Source organism: Myxine glutinosa, chromosome 12 (genome assembly GCF_964187855.1).
Source record: "Myxine glutinosa chromosome 12, kmMyxGlut1.1, whole genome shotgun sequence".
Taxonomy (NCBI): Eukaryota; Metazoa; Chordata; class Myxini; order Myxiniformes; family Myxinidae; genus Myxine; species Myxine glutinosa.
The window spans coordinates 94,668-116,866 of NC_136272.1; the positions used below are offsets into that span (position 1 = coordinate 94,668).

General features: G+C 45.7%; 1 protein-coding gene across 6 annotated transcripts in view; it reads right to left on the bottom strand.

Annotated features, from left to right (window-relative positions):
* The window catches only part of ATRIP (ATR interacting protein), a 196,376-nt gene that overhangs the window by 59,010 nt on the left and 115,167 nt on the right, over positions 1–22,199 (bottom strand). For all 6 annotated transcript variants that reach the window (XM_068133376.2, XM_078766391.1, XM_078766390.1 and 3 more), the window contains 4 exons: positions 17,277–17,360; positions 11,589–11,730; positions 11,066–11,152; positions 10,248–10,820 (listed from right to left, as the gene is read on the bottom strand). In XM_068133376.2, the coding sequence (XP_067989477.2) occupies positions 10,248–10,820; positions 11,066–11,152; positions 11,589–11,730; positions 17,277–17,360 (886 nt within the window). The remainder of the gene's footprint in view (positions 1–10,247; positions 10,821–11,065; positions 11,153–11,588; positions 11,731–17,276; positions 17,361–22,199) is intronic.

Consider the following 22,199-nt stretch of genomic DNA (forward strand, 5'->3'; position numbering starts at 1 on the left):
TTGTCAATGCCCAGCCCTGTCTTGTGCCAATGTAAGATCTTCTTCTTGTCAATGCCCAGCCCTCTCTTGTGCCAATGTAAGATCATTTTCTTGTCATTGCCCAGCCCTCTCTTGCTGATGTAAGATCATTTTCTTGTCAATGCCCAGCCCTCTCGTGCCACTGTAAGATCATTTTATTGTCAATGCTCAGCCCTCTCTTGCTGATGTAAGATCATTTTCTTGTCAATGCCCAGCCCTCTCTTGCTGATGTAAAATCATTTTCTTGTCAATGCCCAGCCGTCTCTTGTGCCACTGTAAGATCATTTTCTTGTCAATGCCCAGCCCTCTCTTGCTGATGTAAGCTCATTTTCTTGTCAATGCCCAGCCGTCTCTTGTGCCAATGCAAGATCATTTTCTTGTCAATGCCCAGTCCTCTCTTGCTAATGTAAGATCATTTTCTTGTCAATGCCCAGGCCTCTCTTGCTGATGCAAGATCATTTTCTTGTCAATGCCTAGCCGTCTCTTGTGCCAATGTAAGATCATTTTCTTGTCAATGCCCAGCCCTCTCTTGTGCCAATGTGAGATCATTTTCTTGTCAATGCCCAGCCCTCTCTTGCTGATGTAAGATCATTTTCTTGTCAATGCCCAGCCCTCTCTTGCTGATGTAAGATCATTTTCTTGTCAATGCCCAGCCCTCTCTTGCTGATGTAAGATCATTTTCTTGTCAATGCTCAGTCCTCTCTTGCTGATGTAGATCATTTTTTTGTCAATGCCCAGCCCTCTCTTGCTGATGTAAGATCATGTTCTTGTCAATGCCCAGCACTCTCTTGTGCTAATGTAAGATCATTTTCTTGTCAATGCCCAGCCCTCTCTTGATGATGTAAGATCATTTTCTTGTCAATGCCCAGCCCTCTCTTGTGCCAATCTAAGATCATTTTCTTGTTAATGCCCAGCCCTCTCTTGTCCCAATGTAAGATCATTTTCTTGTCAATGCCCAGCCCTCTCTTGTGCCAATGTAAGATCATTTTCTTGTCAATGCCCAGCCCTCTCTTGTGCCAATGTAATATCATTTTCTTGTCAATGCCCAGCCCTCTCTTGTGCCAATGTAATATCATTTTCTTGTCAATGCCCAGCCCTCTCTTGCCAATGTAAGATCATTTTCTTGTCAATGTACAGCCATCTCTTGCCAATGTAAGTTCATTTTCTTGTCAATGCCCAGCCCTCTCTTGTGCCAATGTAAGATCATTTTCTTGTCAATGCCCAGCCTTCTCTAATGCCAATGTAAGATCATTTTCTTGTCAATGCCCAGCCTTCTCTAATGCCAATGTAAGATCATTTTCTTGTCAATGCCCAGCCCTCTCTTGTGCCAATCTAAGATCATTTTCTTGTTAATGCCCAGCCCTCTCTTGTCCCAATGTAAGATCATTTTCTTGTCAATGCCCAGCCCTCTCTTGTGCCAATGTAAGATCATTTTCTTGTCAATGCCCAGCCCTCTCTTGTGCCAATGTAAGATCATTTTCTTGTCAATGCCCAGCCCTCTCTTGCTGATGTGAGATCATTTTATTGTCAATGCCCAGCCCTCTCTTGCTGATGTAAGATCATTTTCTTGTCAATGCCCAGCCCTCTTGTGTCAATGTAAGATCATTTTCTTGTCAATGCCCAGCCTTCTCCAATGCCAATGTAAGATCATTTTCTTGTCAATGCCCAGCCCTCTCTTGCTGATGTAAGATCATTTTCTTGCCAATGCCCAGCCCTCTCTTGCTGATGTAAGATCATTTTCTCGTCAATGCCCAGCACTCTCTTGTGCCAATGTAAGATCATTTTCTTGTCAATGCCCAGCCCTCTCTTGCTGATGTAAGATCATTTTCTTGTCAATGCCCAGCCCTCTCTTGCTAATGTAAGATCATTTTCTTGTCAATGCCCAGCCCTCTCCTGCTAATGTAAGATCATTTTCTTGTCAATGCCCAGCCCTCTCTTGCTGATGTAAAATCATTTTCTTGTCAATGCCCAGCCCTCTCATGCCACTGGAAGATCATTTTCTTGTCAATGCCCAGCCCTCTCTTGCTGATGTAAGATCATTTTCTTGTCAATGCCCAGCCGTCTCTTGTGCCAATGTAAGATCATTTTCTTGTCAATGCCCAGCCCTCTCTTGTGCCAATGTGAGATCATTTTCTTGTCAATGCCCAGCCCTCTCTTGCTGATGTAAGATCATTTTCTTGTCAATGCCCAGCCCTCTCTTGCTGATGTAAGATCATTTTCTTGTCAATGCCGAGGCTTCTCTTGCTGATGTAAGATCATTTTCTTGTCAATGCCCAGCACTCTCTTGTGCCAATGTAAGATCATTTTCTTGTCAATGCCCAGCCCTCTCTTGTGCCAATCTAAGATCATTTTCTTGTTAATGCCCAGCCCTCTCTTGTCCCAATGTAAGATCATTTTCTTGTCAATGCCCAGCCCTCTCTTGTGCCAATGTAAGATCATTTTCTTGTCAATGCCCAGCCCTCTCTTGTGCCAATTTAAGATCATTTTCTTGTCAATGCCCAGCCCTCTCTTGTGCCAATGAAAGATCATTTTCTTGTCAATGCCCAGCCCTCTCTTGTGCCAATGTAAGATCATTTTCTTGTCAATGCCCAGCCCTCTCTTGCTAATGTAAGATCATTTTCTTATCAATTCCAGTCCTCTCTTGCCAATGTAAGATCATTTTCATGTCAATGCCCAGCCCTCTCTTGTGCCAATGTAAGATCATTTTCTTGTTAATGCCCAGCCCTCTCTTGTCCCAATGTAAGATCATTTTCTTGTCAATGCCCAGCCCTCTCTTGTGCCAATGTAAGATCATTTTCTTGTCAATGCCCAGCCCTCTCTTGTGCCAATGTAAGATCATTTTCTTGTCAATGCCCCCACCCTCTCTTGCTGATGTAAGATCATTTTCTTGTCAATGCCCAGCCCTCTCTTGCCAATGTAAGATCATTTACATGTCAATGCCCCACCCTCTCTTGCCAATGTAAGATCATTTTCTTGTCAATGCCTAGCCCTCTCTTGCCAATGTAAGATCATTTTCATGTCAATGCCCAGCCCTCTCTTGTGCCAATGTAAGATCATTTTCTTGTCAATGCCCAGCCCTCTTTTTTTTCTTTCTTTTTTTTTTGTATACTGAATCGAGGCTCGTGAAAGAGCTAACATTTACTTCACCAACAAAACAACCAGACAAACAAAATATATAAAAAGAGGGAGCGGAAGACAAGATGGAGAAAGAAGGGGAAGCACACAAACACAACATTTGAGAGCAGGGAGATGTGTGGAAGGGAGAGGGCTTGGGGGGAGGAGGCATGGGAAGGGGGGGGGGGGGGGGAGGGAGAAGTATAAAACACCAAGGACTTCCAGGACAGAATTTGGTATTTCAAAAAAGTGGAATTGGGGTGAAATTAGCGGGGGTAGAAAAGATCAAGGTTTTGGATGGGGGAAGATAAGAAATGGTGGTGAACAGCTGTTTTAAAGACCTGGAGGGTGGCGTGGGATTGAAGAGAGTGAGGGAGTTTGTTCCAGAGGCGGGAGAAAAGAGGAATGAAGGAGTGAAGGTGACCAGAGAGTCTTGATTTTGGCAGTTTAACCATAAGAGGGTTGCAGGCAGATCTTATGCGACCTGGAGGAATATTTGCGGGACAGAGCCCAGAGAGAGCTGAGGGGGCAAGGCCAGAGAGGAGTCGGTCGAAGATGGAAAGACCACCAACCTGCCTGCGGTGAGTGAGTGAGAGGCCCTTGGAGTTAGCTTCATCGCGGGAGATTCCAATGATTCTGAATGCTTTGGTTTCAACAGCGTGAAGACGAGCTAGGTGTGAGGCAGGAGCACCAGCCCAGAGGGGAGAGCAGTATTCCATTGAGCTGCGGATGAAAGCCTTGAATGTGGTGAGGAGCTCAGGTGTGTCAAGGAAGGACTTCGCACGACGGAGTATGCCCAGTCGGCGACTGGCTTTGGAGGCCAGATTTGAAATGTGGTTTTCCCAGGAAAGATCATGGCAGATAGTGAGACCCAAAAGCTTGAGTGACAGAACTTCTTGGAGAGGATTATTCAGAAAGTGGATGGGAGGGTTGTCCAGTCGGTCTTTTCGGAGAGACATCGTAAGAGTGTGAGATTTGTCAGGATTGAAAGACATGTTCCACTTGTTTGCCCAGTCTGTGATTTTGTCCAGGTCTGCAGAGAGTGAGGAGGCTGCAGACTGCCGATCTGAGGGATGAAGAATGGAGCGACAGAGAGTGGAGTCATCAGCAAAGAGATAGAGAGGATTTTCAAGAGAGTCAGAGAGATCATTGATGAAGACCAGAAAAAGCACAGGGCCCAGAACACTGCCTTGGGGAACTCGAGCCTGAACAGGAAGAGGAGATGAGAGAAACCCATTCAGGGCCACACGTTGACTACGACTAGAGAGGAAGTCCGCCAGCCATGCGTGGAGATTTCCCTGGATACCAAAAGAGGAGAGTTTGGTGAGCAGAGTGGGGTGCCAGACGGTATCGAAGGCACGTGATATGTCAAGGGACACTGCTCTAATTTCCTGTTTGGCATTGAGGACCTCCATCCATTGTTGAGAAAGCAGAAGCAGCATGTCCAGAGTAGAGTGACCAAGTCTGAAACCAAATTGATGATCAGAGATCAAGCCATTGGAGAAGAGGAAAGATTTCATATCTGAAGCAATGATTGATTCCATGACTTTGCTGATAATTGGGAGAAGGCTGATTGGTCTGTAGTTGCTGGGATCTGTTTTTGCACCTTTTTTGTGCAAAGCGGTGATGTTGGCAGATTTCCAAGCAGATGGAAGATGACCTTGAGCAAAAGAGAGGGTGAAGAGAACAGAGAGAGGGAGTGAAAGAGCGGAAGAACAGGATTTTAGGACCCGTGGGCTGATGCCATCAGGTCCAGTTGCAGAATCAGAGTCGAGGGTTGACAGAAGCTTTTCCACCTTGTCAGGAGGAAAGGACACAGAGTCCAGGAGCAGCTGGGTACGACTGGGTACGGTGGGTACAGAGAGGGATGGGTTTGGGACACAAGATTTAGAGGCAAACACAGAGTTGAGGCATTCAGCTTTTTCAAGTGTGGAGTCAGCCGTGTGGCCATTTGAGGTGAGGGAGGGGATAGAGGGGGAACAAACACCAGAAACAGATTTGACCAGATGCCACCAGGATTTGGAAGAGGGAGACAGATAAGAGAGTTCGGTCCTGAGAACGGAGAGATATTGTTTCCTGGCTCTCCTGAGGGTGGACACACACTTGTTTCGGGCTTTGTGAAAGGAAATGAGATTTCCTTCTGTTGGATTTGCTTTCCAGGAGACGAAAGCAAGTTGTTTCTGGGCAATAGCCTCACCACAAGATTCCGTGTACCATGGACGGGAGGAAGGGTATGACAACTGAAGACGAGATGGGATAAATCTGTGCATGAGAGAAAGCAATTTACTTTGGAAGAATTCCCAGGATGAGTTGATGTCAGAGGCGGTCGAGATGGGAGACCAGTCCAGATGATTGATGGCTGCTTGAAGACCGTGCCAGTTGGCCTGAGTGAAATGCCAGACTCATCGACGCTGAGGAGGCTCTCTGAGAATGGTCAGAGAGATGTCCACTTTAACAAGCACATGATCAGATGAGCCAATTGAGCAGGGCAGAAGAAGAGCAGCAGACATTTTCAGGGAAGTTAGTCATAACCAAGTACAGAAGAGAAGATGCTCCGTTGACTGAGATCCGGGTCAGGAAATTGACAGATTGTGTCAGTCCCAGTGAGTCACAGAAGTCCTTTGCTGAAGAGCCATGGCTGGTGAAAGAGGTACCCACACCCAGCCAACTGGCATGATGACAGTTGAAATCACCACATATGAGGAAGAGAGAGTTGGGATGGGTAGATAGAAGTTGGTCCATATTCTCAGACAGTGAGATGGAGATGGAGTCATCACTGTTTGGTGGACGGTACAACACACATATGAACAAAAGGTGGGAGCGAAGGGGAGGCCGTAGCCAAAGGTATTCCTGGGGGTGAGGTGGAGAGAGGGCAGTGCAGGGCGAGTGAGGAAGAGAGTTTTTTTTATAAAGATAGCAACCCCACCTCCAGGACGAGGCTCAGGTCTATCATACCAAAGGAGGGAGTAACCTGGGAGAGATACCAAGGAATCAGAGACATCATGAAGGAGGAAAGTTTCTGTCAAGCAGATCACGTCTGGTTTGTCAGAAGGAACCTGTATGGGGAGATCAGTCAAGTTTGAGCGAAGGCCCCGGATGTTTGAGGTCCATGCTGTTAAAGAGAAAGGGGGAGCATCGGATACAGAACAGGGGGGGTGGGGGGGGGAGCGGTAGGGTAAGATGTGGAAGAGGAGGAAGAGGTAGGGAGAGCTGTTGAAGGTGTGTCAGAGATTTTCAGAATAGCTTGGAGAAAGGGAAGAATGGGGCGGACAGAAGGTTTGATGGTGATTGGGTGAGGCGCAGTGAGGTGTTATTTGAGAAGGGGGAAGAGTGAGGCAGAAGGTTGAGGGAGATGAAGGTGAAAGATGGAAAGGGGCAGAAGCAGGGAGGACGCTTTGAGGAGGAGGGGTGAGAGGGGAGTCTCAGAGGGGAGGAGCGAGGGAGAGTCTCGGAGGGGAGGGGTGTGGGGGGAGTTTAGGAGGGAAGGGGAAAGGGGGGAGATTTGAAAGGGATGGGTGATGGGGAAGATTTGGAGGGGAGGGGCAAGGGGGAAGATTTGAAAGAGATGGGTGATGGGGATGATTTGGAGGGGAGGGGCAAGGGGGTAGATTTAGAGGGGAGGGGTGATGGAGAAGTTTTGGAGGGGAGGGGTGATGGGGAAGTTTTGGAGGGAAGGGGTGATGGGGAAGATTTGGAGGGGAGGGGCAAGGGGGAAGATTTGAAAGGGATGGGTGATGGGGAAGATTTGGAGGGGAGGGGCAAGGGGGAATATTTGAAAGAGATGGGTGATGGGAAAGATTTGGAGGGGAGGGGCAAGGGGGTAGATTTGGAGGGGAGGGGTGATGGGGAAGATTTGAAGGGGAGGGGTGATGGGGAAGATTTGGAGGGAAGGGGGGATGGGGAAGTTTTGGAAGGAAGGGGTGATGGGGACGATTTGGAGGGGAGGGGTGAGATTGGATTTTGAAAAGTGTACGATTAATGGGAAACGAACATTTATTGCAAAATGAGTTTCTTGAGACATTCGAGTCAAAAATACGTTTGAGGACGCTGAAGGATGGGTGGAGTGCTGGAGAGTTTAGGGAATGTATGAAAGAGGCACTGCAACTGTAAGAGATGGAATTTTTTTTTGGAATGAATAGATTTGGTGAGCAAGTCGAAAGCATCCTTTTATAGAAGAAGAAGAAAAAGGTGTTATGGAATATGACAGAATACAGTTCCTCAGGGGACAGATTAAAGAATTTTTAACAACGTGATCACGTGATCACGAACAACGTGGTCGAAGAACAAACGAACAAATAAGAACGAACAAACGGATAAGAACAGAGAAGGAAATATTTTTTGGTTTTTTTTTTTTGAGGAGATTTTAAAACAAGGAAGTATGGGGTGAAAAGACCGGGAAAAACATAGACCGAAAGTAATTGCAGCGCGATCGAAGAACCGCTGAGACGAAAACAAAGCCTCAATCCAAGGTCGGACACGGTAGCCTACTTCACTAGGCCTCAGAATACGCGACACGAACTAACCGTCGATTCTGCACACAGGTATGAAAAACCAACACCGAGAATCCTATTAAAGACACACAAATAGGAACATACACCGAAAGAAAGATACAGTTTAGACAAAAACACAATTGTTAAAAAATTACTAAACTTCGAAAGCGTGCGCGCATGGACAGCTTTGAAGACACGTGACCTCCAATCTTGCGCATGCGCAGACCAGATCAAAATGTGAGCAAACTCTCTTGTGCCAATGTAAGATCATTTTCTTGTCAATGCCCAGCCCTCTCTTGCCAATGTAAGATCATTTTCTTGACAATGCCCAGCCCTCTCTTGTGCCAATGTAAGATCATTTTGTTGTCAATGCCCAGCCCTCTCTTGTGCCAATGTAAGATCATTTTCTTGTCAATGCCCAGCCCTCTCTTGCTGATGTAAGATCATTTTCTTGACAATGCCCAGCCCTCTCTTGTGCCAATGTAAGATCATTTTGTTGTCAATGCCCAGCCCACTCTTGCCAATGTAAGATCATTTTCTTGACAATGCCCAGCCCTCTCTTGTGCCAATGTAAGATCATTTTGTTGTCAATGCCCAGCCCTCTCTTGTGCCAATGTAAGATCATTTTCTTGTCAATGCCCAGCCCTCTCTTGCCAATGTAAGATCATTTTCTTGTCAATGCCCAGCCCGCTCTTGCTGATGTAAGATCATTTTCTTGTCAATGCCCAGCCCTCTTGTGCCAATGTAAGATCATTTTCTTGTCAATGCCCAGCCCTCTCTTGCTGATGTAAGATCATCTTCTTGTCAATGCCCAGCCCTCTCTTGTACCAATGTAAGATCATTTTCTTGTCAATGCCCAGCCCTCTCTTGTGCCAATGTAAGATCATTTTCTTGTCAATGCCCAGCCCTCTCTTGTTAATGTAAGATCACTGGTACTCATTTTGTCGACGCCAAAACGATGACAGACAGAGTTGACCCACCTGTCGTAACTCAACGGCACAACAGGGGCTTGAACTCGAGACCCTCGGATCTCAAGCTAGCCACCTTAACCGTTAAGCCAACACCACGCTTATATTGGTTATTGATACACCTTAACTGTGATTGGTGAAGACGACAGATCAAGTTCCATTTCAGGTATTAGTGCACGATCTGGAACCAACAAGTGCCATCTGTAACATGGACACATTGTCTGACACTCCACCAATCACAATCAGGAAGCATCAGCATTATCTTCAGCAGTCAGGAGTTATAAGCCTGGTGTTGGTGCCTTGGTGTTCTAAGTCAGGAGCCTGGTGTTGGCTTAGCGGTTAGGGTGCCGGCTTGGGATCCTAGGATCCTGGGTTCGAATCCCGGTCGATCGCTGAATTAACGCCAGGGGGGTTGACTCGGCCTGTCATCCTTCCGATGTCGGCAAATTGAGTATGAGCTTGCTGGGATGAATGATCACGATGTGTACCCCGATTTAGAATAGGTACACCGTATCCCTGTGCATCGTAAGAGCGTGACCAAGGGTTGGCGTCAGGAAGGACATCCGGCCATAAAAACATTGCCTCAAACAGGGAACCATGATCGTCATGGGGCCCGCAAGGCTAACCCCCGCTTTAGCAGGGAAATGGCCTTAAAACGATCATTCATTATTCATTCAGTCAGGAGTTCTAAGAAGATGATTAATTAAGTTATCCGACCTGGATGAACGCTGTGACAATACAGTCATGATGACGTCATGACTGCAGCCCCAGAAGGGCCTCTAAGTGCAAAGATGCGAAAATCAAATGCTGTCACCAACCATATCAAAATCAAAGGAGCAATACAGCCAAAGCCTCTCCATGCTATAGTATACCTTGACAGGTGGCCAAATTCCACACACTGATTCTCATCCATCACAATTAAGCAGGTTGGTGAAATCTCTGTCCTCATTTGAGGCCTTGCTCTTCATACACTGTCATTTTTTCGTCATCCTAGAATCGACTCAAAGTACTCACATTCTTTCATTATCGCATCCCTGGTTCATCTCCCAACTTCTAGGGTGACCTCCTCACCTGCATTCCTTCACCCTTTATTATCTGTCTGTTGTTTCATGTGCCTCCCTCCAAGTTTTTTAAGAGTTCTACCCATCACCTCATGCTTTTGTCAAGCATGTCTGATCCTTCACACTCTCACCGAAACCCTTGCCATCTCTTGTTCCTGCACCTATTTCACAATGCACAATGTTTTTTTTTCTTCCCGGTCCCTTTTCATCATCTCTCATTCTTGGAACATGCCCCGTCATGTAATTCATCTGCACGCTCAAATTCATGTTCACACAAGCAGTGGATTTTGCAGGGTGGGTGACGGGGTCTGACATGTCTGTAACGCATGTGTGTATCGATAACTGATAATCATGCAAGTCGGTGCATAATGAATACCGTGTATCTTTCTGGCAAGCGTTTCATGTTCAGATGTTTGGTTGTATAATTATATTGCAGGCCATATGCTGGATGATCCAAATAATTCTGATTTTACTGCAACATTTACATAATAACATAAACAGATGAAGAAACAAAATACAAAGCATTTATGAAGGGAAACATTTGAGGAATTTCTTGGTCGTTAACAAGGTGTGAACGTCACGGGCATAGTACCTACCTTTGGTGTGAATTTGCAACTGCATCTGCTAGCTGGGCCAGGATCCCGAGTGCTCTCCGAACAATTCGCCCACGATTACCTTCCATCCTTTCAGTTAGTGCTGATGTGTCACCCATGCTCAACAAGAGTATCAACATCGAAACAAGTTCTTGAAACATGGATTGGGGATTGGATATTTGGAATTCTGGCCCAAAATCAATGCCAACTGGGTTAAGCATCTTCTCAGCAATCGACTTCGATGCATGAGTGAGCAGGACACCGAGCGTGTGCAGTCCAGCCAAGGCCTGCCCTTCAATGCTTGCAAGTTGCCCACTTTGTTCCAATGAAAACTTCGACACTTTGGCTCTTCCTTCCGCAGGCTTTGACAATTGTTGGAGCATGTGCAAGTATTCACATAGTTTCAATGCAACAATCGGAAGGAAGTCACCACAACCAATGGCATCGTCTGGGTCGCCCGGCAGAGAACATGCAGGAGGCAGTCGAGCGATGCCCAAGGCAGCACGGTCCAATGCTCTGTCAAGGTTTTTGAGTTCATTGGGAGCAAGGTTCGAGATCACTCTTGCTGACAAAAGCCTAAAGGAATAGGGATTGAAAAAGTAAAAAAATAAAAATGATCAAAGTAATAATTCCAGTCATAAAGAGGAGGTTTAGTCTTCAATTTGTAAAAACAATGGTCGTCGTTGGGAAGATCTACAATTTTAAAATGAAGGGACCACCAACTCGCACAGCTGCCCAGCGAGGCAAAGCTCAGGTCTAACATTTATACCACCGAGTGCTCTTCATCCTCGGCTGTGCGGGCATCGTACTCCAGTACGTACCCAGCACGTGCGGAGGGAGGAGGCATCACTCGACTGCAATTGGCAGATTCCGAGACCAACACAGTCCTGGAATCAAGATCCGTATCACTGTAAATAACACAAAGGTGAACATTAGCTATCAATTGCAATATCTGTTTGACTTAGCTGACAACATGTTGACGACAGATATTTTGCATTTCAGTATCATTTATGCCACACACCTGTTTCCTGTTATTACCCCAATCCCATGTTACATCATTCTGATCCATTTTGATGTACAGTATATAAAATGACATCGTACCGCATTTGATGAATCTGTTGATATTACATATCGTGGTGAAAACGGAGCTGTTAGTGGATTGCATCATAAGTTGTTTTGTAACAATTAAGTTGTTTGTCAAAGTCACCTGTCGAACCTAACAGCCTTCTCATTTTTACTTAAAATGGCAGATTAAATTGTAACCACATGACGTCACAGGGATTCCCTTGTTGAACATCCTGTTGTAGATGCCACGAAGGAAAACAAATGCAGTCACAGGTTCACCTTTGTGGGCAGTTGGCACCATAAGATCCGGCTGGAGTCAGCAAAGTGAGGAGGCCACGTGGTGGGGCTGGACCCCCATGGTGGTGAGAATTGGGATACAAATGGTGATGTGGGTCTCTGAGCAGGGATTTAAGCAATGTACCTGATGGGAAATTGACATTCACATTTCGAGAAAATTGAGAACAGCTTTAGGTGTTTGTCAAATTGAGGATCATCAATTGCTATACAGTTTTTTTACCTTTTCAAAAGTAAATGTTATTCGGATATTAACAAAAGATTCTTTGAACAACGATGCTTCTTTACAACAGTTCGCGATGTTTATGGATCATATTCACGTGTCAATATAGGATGCAGATCTGCACATGAGTGTGTGCAGCGATGAGATAACTAAGCCTTTTTCTTTAATTCTATTTCTATTACGAACAAATGAGCAACAGAGAGGAGGAGAGAGCCAATAACATGGGAGGAAAGACTGAGCTTAAATTGAGGCAATACAGGGCCTTCACAAAGTATTCACACCCCTTGACTTTTTCACATTTTGTTGTTACGGCCTGAATTTAAAATTGACCAAATTGAGATTTTTTGTTACTGATCTACACATAATACCCCATAATGTCAAAGTGGAATTATTTTTTAAGAAATTTTTACAATAATTAAAAATTAAATACAGAAAACATCTAATTTTTTTTTTTTTTTTTTTTTTTTTTTTTTGTATACAAGGTCGAGGCTCGTGCAGCGATTACAGCTTCGAGTCTTCTTGGGTATGTTTGTATCAGCTTTGCCTATCTGGATTTTGGGAGCTTCTCCAATTTTTCTTTGCAGATTTGCCCAATTTCTGTCAAGTTGGATGGGGGGGTGTCGGTGAACAGCAATCTTCAAATCTTTCCACAGATTCTCAATGGGATTCAAGTCTGGGATTTGGCTGGGCCACTCAAGGACTTTCACATTCTTGTTCTGAAACCATTCATTCATTCTTTCGCTGTATGCTTGGGTCATTGTCGTGTTGGAATGTAAATCTTCACCAGCGTCGAAGGTATGTTGCACTCTGGAGCAGGTTCTCCTGAATGACTTGCGTGTATTTGGCTCCATTCATTGTTCCCTCTATCCTTACAAGTCTCCCAGTCCCTGCTGCTGACGAGCAATCCCATAGCATGATGCGGCCACCACCATGATTTACGGTAGGGATGGTGTTAGATGGAGGATGGGCTGTTCACGGTTTCTGACAAAGGTAGCACGTTTCATTCAGGCGAAAGAGTTCAGATTTCCTCTCATCACACCACAGAGTATTTTTCCTCATGTTCTCAGTCTTTCACATGCCTTTTTGCAAACTCCAGGTGTGCTGTCATGTGTCTTTTTCTCAGGAGTGGCTTCTGTCTGGCCACTCTCCCATAGAGCCTGGATTTGTGAAGTGCTGCCAAGATTGTTGTCCTTCTGTCAGAGTGGTCATTGGGTTCTTGGTCACTTCCCTGACCAAGGTCCTTCTTGCCGGTTGTCAGTTTGGTCGGACGGCCAGATCCAGGAAGAGTCTGGGTAGTTCCATGTTCATTCCATTTCCTAATGATGGAGCTCAATGTGCTTTCTTTTTTTTCTTTTTTTAATACCAGATCGAGGTTCGTGTATGAGCTCACATCAATCACAAAAAACAACAACGAACGGACGCACAAAACATACTAAAAAGGGAGCGGGAAGCACACAAGTACAACAGCAGAGAACAGGGACAACGGAAGATCCGTGGGAGGGAGAGGGCTTGGGGCGGGAGGCATGGGAAGGCGGTGGGGGGGGGGGGGGGGAGTATAAAACACATGGACACTGCTGGAACTTCCAGGAAAGAAAAGTCGGTATTTCATAAAAAAACAAGTGGATTTGGGGTGAATTAATGGGGGTAGAAGAGATCAAGGTTTTGGATGGGGGAAGATAAGAGATGGTGGTGAACAGCTGTTTTAAAGACCTGGAGGGTGGAGTGGGATTGAAGAGAGTGAGGGCGTTCGTTCCAGAGGCGGAAGTAAAGAGGAATGAAGGAGTCAAGGTGAGTAGAGTCTTGATTTTGGCAATTTCACCAGAAGAGGGTTGCTGGCAGATCTTGTGCGACCTGTAGGAATATTTGGGGGACAGAGCACAGATAGAGCCGGGGGAGCTAGGCCGGATAGGAGTCGGTAGAATACAGAAAGACAACCTACCTGCCTGCGGTGAGTGAGTGAAAAGCCCTCGGAGTTAGCTTCATCGCGGGAGATTCGAATGATTCTGAACGCTTTAGTTTCAACAGCGTGAAGACGAGCTAGGTGTGAGGCAGGAGCACCAGTCCAAAGGGGAGAACAGTATTCCATCGAGCTGCGGATAAAAGCGTTGTATGTGGTGAGGAGCTCAGGTGTGCCAAGGAAGGATCTCGCGTTACGGAGGATGCCCAATCGGCGACTGGTTTTGGAGGCCAGATGGAAATGTGGTTTTCCAAGGAAAGATCATGGCAGATAGTGAGACCCAAAAGATTGAGTGACAGAACTTCTTGGAGAGGATTGTTCAGAAAGTAGATGGGAGGGTTGTCCAGTCGGTCTTTTCGGAGAGACATAGTAAGGTTGTGAGATTTGTCAGGATTGAAAGGCATGTTCCACTTGTTTGGCCAGTCTGTGATTTTGTCCAGGTCTACAGAGAGTGAGGAGGCTGCAGACTGCCAATTTGAGATATGAGGAATGGAGCGGCAGAGTGTGGAGTCATCAGTAAAGAGATAGAGAGGATTTTCAAGAGAGTCAGAGAGATCATTGATGAAGACCAGAAAAAGCACAAGGCCCAGAACACTGCCTTGAGGCACTCCAGCTTGAACAGGAAGGGGAGATGAGAGAAACCCATTCAGGGCCACACGTTGACTACGACCAGAGAGGAAGTCCCCAACCTATGCGTGGAGATTTCCATGGATCCCATAGGAGGAGAATTTGGTGAGCAGAGCGGGGTGCCAGACCGTATCGAAGGCACGTGATATGTCAAGGAAGACAGCTCTAATTTCCTGTTTGGCACTGAGGACCTCCATCCATTGTTTAGACAGCAGAAGCAGCATGTCCAGAGTAGACTGACCGACCTGGTCTGAAACCAAATTGATGATCAGAGATCAAGCCATTGGAGAAGAGGAAAGATTTGATATCTGAAGCAATGATGGATTCCATGACTTTGCTGATAATTGGGAGAAGGCTGATTGGTCTGTTGCTGCAAGGATCTGTTTTTGCACCTTTTTGTGCAAAGCGGTGATGTTGGCTGATTTCCAAGCTGATGGCAGATGACCTTCAGCGAAAGAGAGGGTGAAGAGAACAGAGCAAGGGTGAGATAGAGCGGCAGAGCAGGATTTTAGGACCTGTGGGCTGATGCAATCTGGTCCAGTTGCAGAATCATAGTCGAGGATTGACAGAAACTTCTCCACCTTGTCAGGAGAGAAGGACACAGAGTCCAGGAGCAGCTGGGTATGACTGGGTACGGTGGGTAAAGAGAGGGACGGGTTTGGGACACAAGATTTTGAGGCAAACACAGAGTTGAGGCATTCAGCTTTTTCACATGCGGAGTCAGCTGTGTAGCCATTTGAGGTAAGGGAGGGGATGGAGGGGGAACAAACACCAGAAACGGATTTGACCAAATGGCACCAGGATTTGGAGGAGGGAGACAGGTTTGAGAGTTCAGTCTTTAGAGTAGAGAGATTTTGTTTCCTGGCTCTCCTGAGGGTAGACACACACATTTGTTCCGAGCTTTGTGAAAGGAACTGAGATTTCCTTCAGATGGATTAGCCTTCCATGAGGTGAAGGCAAGTTGCTTCATGGCAACTGCCTCACCACAAGCTTCAGTGTACCATGGACGGGAGGAAGGGCTGGAAGGACTGTTCTCCCCTATGGGCTGGTGCTCCTGCCTCACACCTGGCTCGGCTTCACGCTGTTGAATCCAAAGCTTTCAGAATCATTGGAATCTCCCGCGATGAAGCTATCTCTGAGGGCCTTTCACTCACTCACCGCAGGCAGGTAGGTGGTCTTTCTGTCTTCTACCGACTCCTCTCCGGCCTTGCTCCCCCAGCTCTCTCTGTGCTCTGTCCCCCAAATATTCCTACAGGTCGCACAAGATCTGCCAGCCACCCTCTGATGGTTAAACTGCCGAAATCTCGGCTCTCTGCTCACCTTCACTCTTTCATTCCTCTTTTCTCCAGCCTCTGGAACAAACTCCCACACTCACTTCAATCACACTCCTCCCTCCAGGTCTTCAAAACAGCTGATCACCACCATCTCTTATCTTCCCCCATCCAAAATCTTGATCTTTTCTACCCCCACTAATTCACCCCAGATCCACCTTGTTTGAAATTCCAACTTCTTTCCTGGAAGTCTTGGCAGTGTCCATATGTTTTATACCTCTCCCACCCCCCCCCCCCTTCCCATGCCTTCCCCCCAAAGCCCTCTCCCTCCCACATTTCTCTCGATGTCTCCATGTCTCTCGGTCCCTGCTCTCAAATGTTGTGTTTGTGTCCTTCCCCCTCTCTCCCCATCTTGTCTACCGCTCCCGATGTTATTTGTTTTGTGTGTCTGTTTCTTTCTGTGTGATTAATGTTCGCTCTTTCACGAGCCTCGATCTTGTATACAAAAAAAAGAAAAGAAAAAAAAAAAAGGGTATGACAACTGAAGATGAGATGGGATAAATCTGTGCATGAGAGAGAGCAGTTTACTTTGGAAGAACTCCCAGGAAAAGTTGATGTCAGAGGCAGTAGAGATGAGAGATCAGTCCAGATGATTGATGGCTGCTTGAAGACCGTGCCAGTCAGCCTGAGTGAAATGCCAGACTCGTCGACGCTGAGGAGGCTCTCTGAGAATGGCCAGAGAGATATCCACTTTAACAAGGAAATGATCAGAAGAACCGATTGGAGCAGAAGAAGAGCAGCAGATATTTGTGCGGAAGTTAGTCAAAACCAAGTCTAGAAGAGAAGATACTCCATTGACTGAGATACGGGTTGGGAAATTGACAGATTGTGTCAGTCCCAGTGAGTCGCAGAAGTCCTTTTCTGAGGTGCCATGGCTGGTGTGAGAGGAACCCACACCCAGCCAGCTGGCATGATGGCAGTTGAAGTCGCCACATATGAGGAAGAGAGAGTTGGGATGGGTGGATAGAAGTTGGTCCATGTTGTCAGACAGGGAGATGAAAATGTAACTCTTGGGAACTTTCAACACCAGGAATTATTTTATACCCTTCCCCAGATGTTTGCCTCCTCATAATTCAATCTCAAAGTTCTATGGACAGTTCCTTGGACTTCAGGGTGAAGTTTCTGTTCTGACATGTGGGACCTTATATGGAAAGGTGTTTCTTTATAATCCATGTCCAATCAATTGAATTGGCCACAGGTGGACTCCAATCAAGTTGTAGAGACATCTCAAAGATGATCAAAGGAAATTGGACGCCCCTGAGCTCAATTTAGAGTGTCATGGCAAAGCTGTTGAATACTTTTCGACTCACGACATTTCAGATTTTCGTTTTTTATTATTTTGTTAAAAAAAAATTAAAAAATCCACTTTGTCATCATGGGATATTATGTGTAGATCAGTGACATAAAAAATCTCAATTCAATTCATTTTCAATTCAGGCTGCAACAACAAAATGTGAAAAAGGTCAAGGGGTGTGAATACTTTGTGAAGGCACTGCATATAAGTAAGTAAGTAAACAAACAAACAACACACACACCTTTCATTTTGGGACAAGGTAATGACTGTCGTCTGTATAGCTGAAGAATTGACGTAGATTTCTTTTTCTCTTTGCTGTCACCAACTGAAGAAAGAGACAAAGCAGGAACCATATGAAGAGACAAAGGAAGTAACGACCCTATATACCAATGAGAATAAAAAGACAACACTAATCTATATATAATGGAGCAAGTGTTTGTATGCCTGCTCTATACCCATTGGTTGGACAGCTGGCATGATGCCACCCACAATTATAACCTGTAAAAAAAAAAAATACATCGGCCAACTTGGTGCTATGGCAAGCCTAACACATCTTCGGAGCTGTCATATTCACAATCGCCATGCCCTCCCTGCAAGTTTTCCTTTCAGTGTAAAACATCCAAAATACCTGTGAAAAAGGATCATCAAATATCGAAAGATTGGATCCGATAGGCGTCATAAGCCTTGCAAAGGCGACAGTACATATAGGCCTCTGGTGTCAGTCTATGCGCCAGTGTAATTGGAATTATCTGAGCTCTACAACCATGATATATTGTTACGTTTGTGGGGGTTAGGGATACCTTAGTCCAGGTAGATGGTATAGATTAGTGTGCTCCGACCATCGTGAAGAAGAAGAAAACTCAATGTTTCATAAGTAGGAAATTTGTGTAGACTGGATGTCGGGTAAGCTTGTATATTCGCCCCCATTAGAGGGGTGGGGCTTGTTAATTAGCGAGGGATTATGGGTAATTAATTCCCTGTTTGTAATTGCCTCTGTAAGCTTTTCTGGTGTTCCTTATGACACCGCACTACAGACACCTAGTAAAAAATCGGCCATTAGACACACTAAATAAAACTCAACCGGAAACCAGGCATCAAGCACTACCGCTGATAACACCGACTTGGTGAGCGCACAGGCACAGGCACAGGCAAGGCCTTGAGCCATGCCCCGAAGAGCAGTGATTGGTCTGGGATTTGATTGACACAGGGACTGGTAAGATGGGACTATGGGATCGGTGAAGCAGGTACGGATGACATCAGAGCCACGCGTCCAAAATAGTTGGAGCGGCGGACATTTTCCCTTCTCGCCTCTTCCGATTCTGGATCCCATAGCGAACGGTCACATTTTGGTCTCTCTCAGCATCGACATTTTATCTCTCTCGGCATCGACATTTTCTCTCTCTCAGCATCGACGTCCTTTTGGTTCTTCTCGTTTTGGAACTGGTGGTGAACGGTCGTGTGCCGACATTTTCTCTTATCTTTTGGGTCCGGACTTTGTTGGTGAACGGTCGCTATTGCTCTTGCACAAGGAAGCTTCATCGCGAACGGTCGTGTTCCGACATCTTGCTCGTGGAGGAGCGAGCAGCACGCCAAGGCCATTCGCTTCGCGCACGGAGCCAGGAGTGAGCAAGACGCACAGTAAGGCCTAGTTCGCGCCAACGAACGTGCGTTTCCCACCAAGGCGTCAGACGATCTTTGACGATTCCTGATGAGATACACCAGCAGATTGGAGATAACTTTATTTTTCAGTTATTTTATCCTTTGTCTGTATTCGGGTCTGTATGGGAGCTCTGTATGGGAGCGCTCCAATTAGGAATATAGTGTTATCGTGTTTTCTTTGTAACCGGCATTTCCTTTAATAAATCCGGTATTTTTGTACATTTTAATTCCGTGTTGTTTGAGTTAATTTAGCCAGGTGTGAAGACATCGGGTGGAGGCCATCCAGGTAAGTTCGTCATTCCCCTTTCCCTTGCGTGTAAAAAGAATACCGTCATTTTTGGATTAAACGCTTCGGAGTACCAAGCTCGTTTGGTCATCCGTGTCAATCTGCGGTGTTCACCACACAGGGTTGTCACACGACAATATTTCACTGAAAGCTAACATAAGAGTATTACCCCTTTTGTTTTTCAGGGGAACAACCCACGCATATCTACACCTTAAATCAATAACGGTTCAAAAATACTTGTATCACTTATCATTATTTAGTTCAATTAAATTGGAGACCAGATGTAATAAACACCTTTGGAATAAACCTTCCTTCTTTTAAACTTTGTGTAGACAGGCCGGTTTAGTGTTGTACATTTCTTTTTGTTTTTTCTTTGTAAAACATTCGAATACAAGGAGGAAATAACTCTCCAGATATGACTCAACAGAATGCCGCTCCTCAGACAGGAAGTGCATGGCCGGGTGGCAGTTGGACGGTTGATTGTGAGGGGATTCAAAGAAAGGGGGATTAATTCGATGTTTTCCGAACTGTTCACAGTAAGAGTTTCATTTTTACTTCATTGTAAATATCAAAGTGCATCAGGGGTCGGTACTAAGTCCAATACTATTTGCAGCTGTGATGGAGGTGCTGGCTCAGAACGTAAAGGAGGGTTTACCGTGGGAGTTGTTGTATGCAGATAATTTGGTGTTGATTGCAGAAAGTATGGATGGACTGAAGGAGAAGATGAACATGTGGAAGGAATGTATGGAGACAAAAGGTCTGAAGGTGAATATCGGAAAAACGAAGGTGACAAGTGGTAAAGCATGTGGTGAGGTGGAAAGAACTGGGAAGTGGCCGTGTGCTGTGTGCAGGAAGGGTGTCGGAGTGAATTCCATTCAATGTACAATGTGCGCTGACTGGGTTCATCAAAAATGTAGTGGTTTGAGAGGGTCATTAACCAGTGTGGCAGCTACATTCAAGAGTAAGGTGTGCACAGAGGGAGCTGCAGATGGAGGAAATGTTGAATTGAATCTTGGAGACGGCATGAAGCTGGAAGGTGTGAAAACATTTTGCTACCTCGGAGACATGCTGAATGGAGAAGGTGGATCAGACTCGGCAACGGTTGCTGGAGTGAGATGTGCATGGAAAAGTTTCGGGAACTGAGTGGCGTGCTGATGAGGAGGGGAGTGTCGTTGAAGGGAAAGGTGTATGCTGCATGTGTGAGAAGTGTTATGATTTATGGGAGCGAGACATGGGTAATGAACGTAGAGCAGCAACGAAGGCTGGAAAGGGTGGAAATGCGAATGGTTCGGTGGATGTGTGGAGTATCGTTGAGAGAGAGGAAGACAAATGATGAATTGCGAAAGATGATGGGAATAGAGCCTGTGATTGATGCTGTGAAGAGGAACAGGTTGAGATGGTTTGGTCATGTGTTGAGGAAGGATAAATGTGACTGGTTGAGAAGAGTGATGGAAATGAATATAGAAGGAAGTAGAGGACAGGGAAGACCGAGAAAGACTTGGCTAAAGATGGTCGAAGAAGAAATGCGGGCAAGGGGGTTAACAAGGGGAGATGCAGAAAATAGGGCAAAATGGAGAAGATCGTCATGGGGACCGCAAGGCTAACCCCCGCTCTTGCAGGGATAATGGCCTTAAAATGCCTGTTGTTTGTTTGTTTGTTGTAAATATCAAACGAGTAGAGATACTGTTGTTGAAGGTATGATAGATCGTTATTCAGCGATTTATTTGTTGTTGTTCTAACGTCGTGTTGAAATGTATTTTCGTCATGGAGACGTGTTGGCCAAAGTGTACCAACACTATGTTGTAGGTGTCCTGCCGAGTATCACTTAGGATGTGAAATGGTTATTAACTTACAGGCTATATACAGCGACACGTAGATGTTAAACCAGATCACCCATTGTCATGCAATCACCGTAATTGTGTGTAAAACGCCATGTTGCTTGCTGATTGGATCAGTAATATAAACTACATGATAGCTTATTAAGACTGTAAACCACTTGCTGTAAGATGCCACTGAGGTTTGTCCATTTCGAACATCATTATACCGATATACATTGTAGTATTTATGGAATGAAGTAACATTATGCGTCAAATTGTGGGAATGCCTGACAGTCCCGTTTTTGATGCACTTGTTTTACCTCGAGAATCGGCACCAACTGTTAGAAGATAAGCCGCTATCAGTAATGAAGCATCTTTGAAAGAGGTTGAAAGAGGTGACAGTAAGGGGGGCATTAAAAGAGAGGCTGAGTAGGGTCGAGGATGATGTGGTTGAGCTTGAAAGTGGTTGGATGTCAATGAAAGCTAGTCTGTTGGGAGCCGTTGGTGAGGTATGTGGATGGACAAAAGGACCACCGAGGCACTCGGAAACATGGTGGTGGGATGATGAAGTTGGAAAGAGGATTGACGAGAAGAGGAAGAAGTTCAAGGAGTGGCAGAAGGCGAAGGGTACGGGAGCAGAAACAGCAGAGCATGAAAGTTATAAGGCAGCCAGGAAGGCTGCAAAGAAAGAGGTAGCAAAGGCGCAGGAGGCATGTAGGAAAATGTTCGGAGAACGCTTGGATTGGGAAGAGGGTCAGAAAGCAGTATTCAGGATTGCAAAGCAGATAGCGAAAGAGAGGTGTGATGTGATGGGGGTGAGTTGCTTGAAGGATGAAGTGGGACAAATCGTTGTCGACCCAGATGGAAATAAAGGAAGATGGAAAAGATATATGGAAATGCTGTTGAATACAGAGAATGAATGGGATGGCAACATAGAGAGTAACCCAGTTTTAGGACCGGCAGAGAAGATAACTGAGAAGGAAGTTGAGGAAGCGATAAAAGCAATGAAGGGTAGAAAAGCGGGAGGGCCGACGGGAGTTGTGGGAGATATGTTGAAGGCAGCAGGAAGTTGGGGTGTGAAGAGAATGACAGAGATCTGTTATCTGGTAGTGAAAGAAGGCCGCATTCCAGTGGCTTGGGAACTAAGTACCCTCGTCCCTCTATACAAGGGGAAAGGTGACCCTCTGGAGTGTGGCTCATACCGAGCGATAAAGTTATTGGAGCATGGAATGAAGGTATTGGAAAGGGTGTTGGAGAGGAGGATAAGGAAGAAAGTGAAGATCGACGAAATGCAGTTTGGATTTATGCCAGGAAGAGGAACGACAGACGCGCTTTTCATTGTGAGGCAGTTGCAGGAGAAGTACATGAAGAAGAGGAATAAGTTGTTTCTTGGGTTTGTTGA